The sequence below is a fragment of the Lotus japonicus genome, chromosome 5, assembly GCF_012489685.1.
Source record: "Lotus japonicus ecotype B-129 chromosome 5, LjGifu_v1.2".
Taxonomy (NCBI): Eukaryota; Viridiplantae; Streptophyta; class Magnoliopsida; order Fabales; family Fabaceae; genus Lotus; species Lotus japonicus.
In genome coordinates, this window is record NC_080045.1 from 1,022,136 (window position 1) to 1,033,016 (window position 10,881).

The window sequence follows — 10,881 nt, forward strand, 5'->3', positions numbered from 1 at the left end:
TCTTCTCTATCAAACATAGTGTATAAGAGGGTATAAAAGGTTGATTTGTGTATGTCTCCAGACTATACCGCTAGGCGCTAACTACCCAGTAGTTGTTGAAAAGTGAAGTACAAAAAACTTAGTCAATAGACCTTATAGAAATTTAAATATGAAATATATTTAAAATGAGAAGTTATAAATGGTTTCTTATGTAGCAATATATAATTCAAAATTGGCTACTTGAAGTTGTTGAAAATTGGTTACTTTATCCAGGATCTCCCCTCCCTATATATATCCTTACTTTTTAGTTTTTATCATGACACACACAACATTTTTAGGTTGTTGAAGACTTGAAGTTGCTGGTCCTACTCGATCGGTCAAAGTCACTCCAGAAATTTCAAGGCATTGTTGTTTTGTTTTATGTGATTTCTAGGTCTTCTTTATTTTTCTATGGGTGTGAAGTGTGGAGTATGAAGTATGAACACACAGTCAATGAGGTTTTTTTATAATAGAATATAACTCGGTATGAATGGACGTTTTGCAATATTTGAATTCACAAGACAAAAATATTTTAAATTAAGATATTATTATCCTCTCTACCGTACACGTCCTATGTGAAAACAAATATGATATCTTCAAACAATAAATTGTTTTGACCAAAAAAAAAAACAATAAATTGTTATTCACTCATCAATTTCCATCCACACTTTAATTTGAGAGATAAGAAGAAAAAGTATAAAAATGAAAAATATAAAGATGATGTGATATAAAAAGACATGATAAATATAAAAATTAAGAATGAGATGAAAGAGAAACTAATGTGTAAATAAATCGAAAAAGACCCTCAAATACCCAATGATGCAATCAGACATGACTTGTATTATAACTTAGGTATTATGTATTGTTTGGCAGAAAGGTTGGAACATGACACATAATAACAAGTTAAGACTCTTTGAATGATACACTTTGGTTCCGTGAAAAAAAGATGCATGGAACACAAGAGAACGGAACAAAACACTGTTATAAGATCTTCACATGAAAAGAAAATGCCTCTTATTTATATTTGAAAATAATTAAAATAAATTATACATTTTTTTTTGAAACTCAACAATTTCATTCAACAATGAACATGAGAAAAACATCTCAGCCATAGGTGAGGAACTGAGGATACATCAAATACAAAATATCCAAAAACTCTAAAAACTCCCGGCCAAAGCTTAACCCCGCCCATATACGTTCATAATTTGCTTAATTTCACTTTTGGTACCCCACTTTACGTGATTGTTTAAATGAGGTCCCAAAACTTTGAAAATCCCAATTTTAGTCTCATATTTATTGTCTTTTGCAGTTTTGGATTTCCGTCCATATTCCGTAACAAAACTAATTTTGGACATTTTCAAATTTCTCTTCACATTTCCATGTGAGCACCTAGTGGACCCACCTGATGAGGTGTCAAGTGTTCACGTCAACCTCCGTTTGTTGAGTCAAATTTTTTCCAACGGACTTTGACGACAGGGACTAAAAGCATACTATTATTTTTCATTTAAGAATGTAAAAAAAAATACTTCTGCAGGCCTAAACCAAAAGTGCCCTAAAATGAAGGGACCTCAAACATATTTAGGTTTTTTTCTAAATAATGTTAAAAAAATTAATTAGCAAAAAGGGGTGAAAAAAAATTTTATGTAGCAAAATGGGGTAGTTTTGGACGTATACGATCTGACGTGGATGGGTACCTTGAATTTTGCAAGTTTTCTTGCATGTTCTCATGGTTGCTGACAAACCTTGAATTTGCAATTTTTTTTTTTGAATTGTTGCCTGCACAGAACTGAGACCAGGAGTACTCCAAACACAAGGTCAAAAGTAGAAACAACACTATCAATAATATAACCTAGAACCTTTATATATAGCCAATTATTCAATAACAACCACATGCCACCACAAACCATCAAAAGAAAATTCACCAAGAGCAAAAAAATAAGCTATACAAACCAATAATCTCAAAAAAATCCATTTCAACCAAAATTCCGAAATTTTGTTGTTAATTTCTCCTATTTGTAGACCAAAATAATAGCAAAAAATTCTTATTTGTTTGCACTACTTGACTCAATTACTATCAAAATTGAGCTCATGACTGTAGAAAGAAGGAACTTCCACACAGCCTCTATTCCCATCACCCCATCACCTCCAAAAAAGAGGGAAGAAAAACTCTCAAAATTATGAATCACGCAGGGCCAAATACTGAACACTAGACAAGGCTAAGTAAATTCAGGGAGAAGATTATGTCAGTAGAGTTTTAGTTGTTGTTCCCTGCAGCATCACTGCCATTTGGGAGTTGAGACTGACTAAAAGTCTTTGGACCTTCATCATTAGTTGTTTCTTCCACGGAGAGAGTTTGGAAATCAGCTTCCAAGTTAGCATATCTTGATCTACCCGGAGCTAAAGAACTAGAATCAGCCCGAAGCTGAGCAGAGGGAAGCCATCTCATCCAGTCATTACGCCTCCTCAACAGGTCACCCTGCGGCCAGCAGCAAAGTAAGAAATATTAGCATTAGTTTTCAGACTTCAAACTTAGCCAATGTATCATTGCTATTTCACAACATGCCATGGAACTGATGTGATGTGATTCATGTACAGAAAGCGTGCGAAGTGTAAGACATGTACAGAAAGCGTGCGAAGTGTAAGATATGAAAGATTGATCCATGAAAAATACTGTCATATGAGAACTAACCTGCACTTCCACAACAGTAGAAGTTCTTAACGAATCCAATATTAACTGGATGTTGCTTGTCAAACTCCTAACCTGCAAAAAGATATTATAAAGAAAACAACAAACTTAGGTGCTCAGGAGTTATAAATATACAAATGTCATCCCTATAGAAAAATCTGACTATTGATGGATTACAAGAGCAAAATCAGTAGAAAATGGTCAATAACACTTTACAACTCATAGTGTACTCTTATAACTATTTTATGCGGAGCATTGGCAATAAATTAGATGTTGATCAAAGGTACCATATTTTTTTTGGTGCATGCATGGTGAGGTGCGGGGAGGTTTGGTTAAGCACACAAATAGACAAGTAGAGACTAAATCATAAATACAGTTGCGCATTGAAACAATGATATAATGGTGTACACATACCATGATGTTTTGAATGGGAGTAGAAGAATAATAACTACATTATTTCAGTTCTACTAAAAAAAGTGCAGTCAAGCCAGAGTTCTAGTAACATTAATATTGTGTGTGCATGTTTGTAACAACTGTGCTCACTATTTTGCTACAGCCATCATCACATCACTGGGAATAGTTGCACTAGACTATCCATGTGGTGTTGCAAGTTCAAAGTAGCATAAATTCTTATAGCACAAGTCCAATGCATTTGAATTGAACATCACAAGGAGTGTAAAAGATCTCCACGAATAAATTGCAAAACAAACACAATATCTAAAGCTCACTCAAGCACATAACCATTCTGGACCAGTTCCTTTCAGGCTTTCTGCAATCCATAGTGTCAGCAATCCATATATTGAATATGAAGATTTCAAGGTCAATGACAATGAAATTGTGACAGTGAGGAGAAAAACTACAAGAACAAAGTAATCCTGAAAAAAAAGACTTTGACGCGGAACAATCTTAAACACTGTCTAAATCTCACTGAAGCAATGGATAATGAAAAAACTTAAAAACCGAAATTTTGCACAGCATGATTAGAAAAGTGTTGCAAGTTAAACAACAAATTTCAAAGCTTTAAGCATGAGATTTACAACAATCTATCATGGTAAAATACTGTGATCTATTATTGTGGTTTTCTAAATATTGTTTTTGCATGATTTAAACTTTTATGAGTTTACTAGTCGAGTTTTTGGACACTCCGGACTTTTCTTAAAATCTCAAATTTGACAATCTTGACTATAACTACTTCTACATAAGCTTTAGGGTCAGCTATGTAAATGAAAATCCTCAATAGCAACTATCTATATATTATATATATGCACTGCAAGTAAGTGATTAGCACAATCCACGATTAAATAAAAGCAACAAAGAAGTATAACATAATCAAAGGTACAACAGAAAAGTATAACATAATCAAAGGTACAACAGAAAAGTTTGCTTAATCAAAGAACAATTAACTCACCCGAGGAAAGTTTGCTATCAACGTAATTGGAACCCAACCCTGTTCATCCATGTTGGACCTTAAATACTCATCTTTCACTAAATTAAGATCACTGTCAAAAAACAAATAAGGAATAAATAGCGAATTCAATTGTCAAAGATTCGTTAACTAACAAAATAACATGCAACAAATTAAGTTTACCTAAAATAATAATCAATTTGCTTGACTATCATATTGGGAAGAGGAGGTTCTGAAGCTGGGAAAAATGTTGCAGGAGAAGGGTTTTGGGAGAAGAATGGCATACCCCTAAAGTGCTCCAATGGCACTGCTGGAAAGTAATAAAACTCTAAAAATCGAAAAGAAGAAGCATTAATTATATTTTATTTCATAGAAACACAATTGGGGAAAAAGAGAAATAAACTAACCAGGAAAACCAATGGGATTTGGAAAAGGCGCAATGGGCTGAGGACCCCCAAATGCAGCAGTACTAGGTGGTGGGTGCCTTAATAATCCTCTTGGAGGCATCCTTGGCTGAGGTACATGAGCATCTCTAGGATTCACATAACTTTCACGATCCTGATCACGCCTGCCACCATGATTATTATGATAGGAACTGTCCCCTCGTGGATGGGCCCCAAAATTACCCCTGCGAGAGGATCCCCGCTGTTCATTCATCCTTGGAACAAAACCCCCAACTAATGGTCTTGCATCCCAGTTATTGTTCCGGTAATGATCTCGCCGAGAAGGGTCAGGGATACTTGGTACCATATTAGCATAACTAACTGGAGGGAGCTGATATACAGGAAATGGAGGTGGTGGCGGTGGTGGGGGAGGGTTGGAGTAGCTGCTCTGATCAGGGCCAGATCCAATGTTGCTGCCCCCCGTCCGCCTCATCGGTCTTTGTCTATTAGGCACATTGTGATTTGTGGCAGAATTAGGTTTTATATTGCTCGCCCCTTGTTTCTGAGGGGAGTGCAAAGTTCGAGGCCCCTACAAAATAACGCAAAAGTCAAACAACGAGATAAGATTCACCCGCTTATTAAAAAAAAAATACAAATCCTTCCTTATAATGATCTCCCCTGTTCGATAATTGCATAATGCTGGACATAAATAAATACCACTTTATGCACAAACTGGATAGCATAATATTGTCATATATCATATTCATATATGTAATTTAATCATAAACACACTCCATAATATGTTACAATGAACGGGATTTAACGTAAACCCAAGTCTACAGAAACACATTTTGCAATAGCACACTGACTACAATGTTCCTGGATTGAGTAATAGCAGATAACAGGGGACTCATCTTACGACCCTTTCATACTTTCTAGTTAATTATGAAAAAATATTAACTGAACAGAAAATCTACCTCTAAAAATTAAAATAAAAACACTAATAAGATAATTAGGGAATGTATCTGAACCAAACCATGGAAGTGGAGAGTGATCCATCAACAGCAGTCTTGGAAGAGGATTCAGCTGGCAATTTACCAGAAGCTTTGGTGGGTTTAGACAAAGCTGGCCATGATTCAGCACCCATCACAGGACCGACCTCAACGACGCCATTTGAGGGCTTGTTCCACACTGGCTTCTTAGAACAAACCGCATTGCCATCACCAGTATCAGAGCTATCTACAACAGCGATGGTATTAGAATTATGCACTGGCGGCGGCGAGGCAGGAACCACCTTCGGGGATGATGACTGCGCTGGTTCAGAGGCGGCAGGCGCTTGTTCAGCAGCGCCGGTAGCAAGGGACGAGGAAGAGGACGATGACGATGGTGGCGATTCATGAATGCCGACGGCGGCAGTGAAGTCCGTGTCGCCGCCGCGAACGACCTGAGCCCACGGGGAGGGAAGGTTTTTTCGCGGCCCAGACGGCACCGGTGACGGAGCAGTGGTTGGCGAGTGATGATTGGAGGAAGATTTAGCAGCGGTAATCATTGATAATTAGGGTTTCTACTTTCTAGTGAGAAACAAACTGCAGAGAAGGATCAGTATAGAACCAAAGACATGAAAAAATAAATATAAAGAAATCAGTAAATTAAAAACATGGAATAATAATTATGAATATGAATTTGGGGTTTCTCTGGGTACAACACGGATCTTAGTTTGGGAAGAAACGACTCCTCCCAGCACAAAAACTGCGATCTCTCCCTCCTCCCTTTCTGTTACTGTTTTGTTAACCTGTTTATTTATTTCTCCCCCTTTTACCACTCAGCTAACCCAAACCAAGTGACATAAACCTAGTACTTATTATTTCTTCTCTCTCACAATGAATTTTGGATTTCATTTGTTTTTCTTTTAAAAAATGGAAATAGGTCTTTGCAATTTGATTTTGATCATTTTTGTTACACTTTTAAAACCAAGACGCGAGATATCTAAGTAAGTCTTGACACATAAAATAAATGATAAAAGAAGATCCAAACTTCCAAATCTGCATAGCATATCCGTCCTGTGAAGCCTGGCAAGCTAAAACACCTGCCACTGTGTTGTGATCACTAGGAATATGCTTGAATGTAGCATTTCTCAACCAATGGTTATTTGTATACTATCACTCATGATATCCACGATATCATTAGCTTATAATCAAAAGCGCAAACAACTTTCATGTATCTCAACTCCAACGCAAGAGGGAGATATCTCTCTATGGCAAGTAGCTCCACGTGAAAGGAATCCCCCTTGCCGAAGCAGTCAGAGAATCCATACAACCACCTTCTCGTAAGGTCACGAATAACGCCTCCAACACCTATGATATCCTGACCTCGTATTCAACTATGATCAACATAGATTTCAACCATTTCCTCCATCAAGTCACTGCTTGGGCCACCATGGTAGCATGCACACAACTACTAGGTGTTGCGACCCAACAAGTCCACCCTCACACAATACAAAGGATATGTCGCAAGGTAAAGTTCAAGTGTCATACACGAGAATCAAACACGCTGTTATTTCTCCACTTCTACAACCACCATAAGATGGTGATAACAAGAGAAGAGTTTCTTCGCTACAACAAAATGACATGATGCAAGAGTCTTAACGAAGTTGTAATTTGTCCAATCAGAATTTTTCAACAATTCTTGCATTTTGTAAAGGTCATATTCATTACAATTTTAGGTAGAATTTGCAGGAGAATCAACAAAAGAGCCTGTAATATTGTTTTATGTTTCTATAACATCGACAATGAGCCCATAAGCTTTCTGAGTTGGATGACCAGAATCCCAAAAAATGAACTTTAAAGCATCTGGACATAAGCCACTAAACACGTTACATAACGCTCCAATTTCGATCAAACCAGTACCACAACACCTGTTTGCCACGTTTATAAACTCTGAAATTTTTTAAAAAAATCAATAATTTTCTCTATTAATTAATCTTCTTACACTAGCATTTAAATTAAAGTAATAGAGCATTGAAAAATGAAACTAACCTGAATTTGAAGGATTTTGTATGAGTATAAGCATAAGATTATAGACATCAATGAGTGTAACATTAAAATTGGGAAGATTGGTTTGATTTTTCAAAGTATAAACCCTTGTTTTTAACTTTGTATTGAACACTTGCGCTTCTCCATTGACTTTATTTGAATACAACCTAAAAGGTCCACTCGCTATTGTTCTTCCAGCCAAGCATCCCAGAGGTGATGTACTTAGAGGAAATCTCACACAGGCCACCGCGAACGGAGCCACATCGTGAATTAGCGTGTCACTGCTGCCCCTCTAGATCTCTTCCTCCACCTCTCGTCCCTCTCTCTTGTCTCTTTCTTCGTCTTTCTCTCTCATCCCTCTTTTGTCTGCTTCGATGCCCCGTAACTGGGTATCCATGAATTTTGATTGTGCCCATGATTGAACAAATTCACAACAATGGAGTATTTAGGAAAAAATGGAAGATAGAGAGATTCTGAGATCTGATGTACAAAAATGTGATTTGTTTTTGTCAGAAAAAATAATACATTGAGCATACTATTTTAGAATACATAAGAAAAAAAAGGAAAACAGACGTAAGAGATGGCTTGATGAGTAACAGAGAAGAGAAGAGGGAAGGGTAAAGATAAGGAAATAGGATAATATTTCAAGGTAATTTTGTCTTTCTAAAATATTTAATAAGGTGTTCCGTTTTGTTCTCTTTCGTTCCACTTTTTTCTACAGAATCAAAGTGTCCCGTTCCATAAGCTTTTTGTCATGTTTTGTTCTATCTAAAAAACATGACAAACGTGGAATGTAACTCATATGTCTCGTTCCTGTTCAGATGTGTCTACTAAACGCTATATAAGAGTATGCACATTTCCATTGGATACTTAGATGTACTCTATAACATCTTTTTTCTTGATCCAAAATCCTCAAGTGGAGACAAATCTATAGAATGCAAACCCCTATTATATCCCTATCATATTAAAACTAAAAGAAATTTCACCTCTCTTCTTTATAAAGAAGAAATTATGTATTAACTTAATCTATTACTTATGGAAGAATGCTTAGACTATAAAGAGATAATGTGTGTACAGGTTTATGGTTTGTTCATTTATTATGGTCTTTCTTCTTCATGATTCACTAGTCACATGCTAGTATAGTTTATTCATGATTTCTCATGGGGAGCGTTTATCAATTAAATGTACTATTCAAGATTTCCCTTTTTGAGAATTAGAATCAAGTGATAACAAGATATAAGAGAGAAAATAAGAAGTTCAGATTAAAACTTAGCTCAGATTATAACAAGAGATAAGATATAAGAGAGAAGAATGAAAGGAAAGAAAAACACATCTAGAAAAGGTCATAAAAAATATTATTTATTTGTGACTTTGTGTGTTTATAAACGACTAGTACAAGGAATACATGCATTAACATATATGCATGTTAATGCATGGTTTAAAATCACGTCAAAATCAAAATCACAATAGACAAAAGTAACTTCTCTAAACTATTTTGATTGTCTATCATAATGTTCCCTTACCCTGATTTTCCACTTTGTAATAAATAGTGCACCAAACAGAAGGAAAATTTTCATCTAGTAAAAGTCACAAAAGCATCAATGCTTTATTTGAAACGAAAAGCATCCACTTGCTAGGTAGAATTTGCACGAGAATCAGCCAAGAACCTTGGAATATTGTTTGCTTTTAGTATATCATCGACAATAAGCTCATAAGCTCTCTGAGTTGGATGGGCAGAATCCCAGAATAAGTATTCTGATGTATTTTGACATAAAACGCTCAACGCGTTACATAGCAATGCGGTTTCCAATAACCCAGTCCCACAACACCCGCTGTCTATGTTTGTAAACCCTGAAAATTATTACAAAAATAACATATTAATCACCAATATCTTTGTTAACTATTTTAATTAAAATTAAAGTAATGGAGAATTAAAAAATGAAAATGACCTTGACTTGAAGGATTTTGTATGAGGTTCATCATAGGATTATAGACATCAATGAACGTAACATCGAAATTCGGAAGGTTGGGTTGATTTTTCAATGTGGAAACCTCTTCCTTTAACTTGGTATTGAAGAATTGCGCTTCATCATTGATGTCATTTGAGCACACTCTAAAAAGTCCACCTTTTACAGATCTAGGTCCGGGCAAGCATCCTAGGGGCAATGTGCTTAAAACCCACACATGTCGTGCTCCGAGTTGATACAAATTCTTCACGTTGTGATTAACAATTAAGATCAATTATTAATTCCATGAAAACTAAATATGAATGATAAAAATTAACTGATTAATTAATTGAATGATACTATTACTCACTAACATTGAGGAAATTTGAACCCCAGCCAACTAAGCTATCAGCATAGCTAGTGAAATTTTGCGACGTGCTACCGGCAAAGTTCAAAGTGTAGGTAAGTGCAATATCATTGTTCCCTGCTGAAAAAAGGTACAAGCCGTTGGACACGATGGAAGCTGCTTTTTGTGGTCCAACAGACGCATTCAACTTTTGTATGTAATCTTTGAAATTTTGTAGTTGGTCCGATAATGTTAAAACTTGCTGATAAAGACAACAACACATAAGAAATTAAATGACGGACTAGCATTCGAAATATAAATATTTGAGAGAGTATAGAAAAATAGAGAGTGATAATAAAGTAACCCATCATTTTGGTTAATTACAGAAAGATATCGGAGCATCTACTTACGTCAGTGTCTAATAAAAAACTATTTTATTATTTCTCAAATACGAAAAAGCGATTAATTTAATATCTTTATATTTAAATTGATCTTGTAAAAACACTAAATTGATGAGGTACTCAATAATAATATTGTATATGAACTGCTACGTACCAAAGTGGTAGCTGTGAGGTTATCATTTCCTGAGCCACCTGAAGCAAAGCTTACACCCGTTAGAAGGTCGTCAACCGATAAATTGTCAGATAGATATGCTGGAACAGTTTGCTTGATTCCCAAATCTCCCGCTGCATAAAACAATTCATATTTAAATTAATAACGATAGAAATGGTCTCTGGTTAGAGTGGAGATAAAAAATATTTATTTATTTTAATTCAAAATTGTATATCCAATATGATCGGTACAGTTATAGTTACCTATCAAATCTGTTGGAATTTTTCCATTGCAAAACCTTCCTGTAGGTTCTCCAAAGTCTCCTCCATATGGAGGAAAATTGCACTTAGAAAAGGTCCCAAGACCGTTGTTATTTCCTGTATCAAGAATTGAGTCTCCAAATGCAAACAATGCAGGATATGTGGCATTAACAGCTTCTGCATTGCGAACTCTATTAGCAAAGAAAACCAAAACAACTGTCACTAACGTTCTCTCCGACAATAAGTGATCCAT

At 35.7% G+C, this 10,881-nt stretch overlaps 2 protein-coding genes across 3 annotated transcripts; both read right to left on the reverse strand.

Moving 5' to 3' along the window:
• Positions 1-1,971: 1,971 nt before the first annotated feature.
• LOC130716706 (la-related protein 1C-like) lies at positions 1,972-6,321 on the reverse strand. Of its 2 annotated transcripts, none has more exons than XM_057566709.1 (6): positions 5,529-6,321; positions 4,517-5,081; positions 4,293-4,416; positions 4,113-4,203; positions 2,708-2,779; positions 1,972-2,494 (listed from the first exon to the last, which is right to left on the reverse strand). In XM_057566709.1, the coding sequence occupies exons 1-6, from the start codon at positions 6,039-6,041 to the stop codon at positions 2,273-2,275; spliced, it is 1,587 nt and encodes a 528-aa protein (XP_057422692.1). In that variant the 5' UTR covers positions 6,042-6,321; the 3' UTR covers positions 1,972-2,272. The 2 variants fall into 2 exon arrangements, with proteins under 2 accessions (XP_057422692.1, XP_057422691.1); XM_057566708.1 differs by having other exon boundaries at positions 4,293-4,437; positions 5,529-6,320.
• A 2,836-nt stretch (positions 6,322-9,157) lies between these two features.
• Positions 9,158-10,881, reverse strand: LOC130717335 (GDSL esterase/lipase At5g42170-like). Its single transcript, XM_057567536.1, has 5 exons — positions 10,632-10,881; positions 10,372-10,502; positions 9,845-10,078; positions 9,474-9,735; positions 9,158-9,375 (listed from the first exon to the last, which is right to left on the reverse strand). Exons 1-5 carry the CDS (start codon positions 10,879-10,881, stop codon positions 9,158-9,160), a joined length of 1,095 nt encoding a protein of 364 aa, XP_057423519.1.

What these genes read in the sequence shown, in the direction of transcription:
- LOC130717335 (XM_057567536.1), bottom strand. Translation starts at nt 10,881, where the DNA reads ATGGATCACTTATTGTCGGAGAGAACGTTAGTGACAGTTGTTTTGGTT. An exon ending in ACCTCACAGCTACCACTTTG is followed by an intron (nt 10,079 to 10,371) that starts GTACGTAGCAGT and finishes TGTCTTTATCAG; the next exon opens with CAAGTTTTAACATTATCGGA. An exon ending in GGGGTTCAAATTTCCTCAAT is followed by an intron (nt 9,736 to 9,844) that starts GTTAGTGAGTAA and finishes CACAACGTGAAG; the next exon opens with AATTTGTATCAACTCGGAGC.
- LOC130716706 (XM_057566708.1), bottom strand. Translation starts at nt 6,041, where the DNA reads ATGATTACCGCTGCTAAATCTTCCTCCAATCATCACTCGCCAACCACT. An exon ending in CAAATTGATTATTATTTTAG is followed by an intron (nt 4,204 to 4,292) that starts GTAAACTTAATT and finishes GTTTTTTGACAG; the next exon opens with TGATCTTAATTTAGTGAAAG. An exon ending in CTACTGTTGTGGAAGTGCAG is followed by an intron (nt 2,495 to 2,707) that starts GTTAGTTCTCAT and finishes TGCTGGCCGCAG; the next exon opens with GGTGACCTGTTGAGGAGGCG.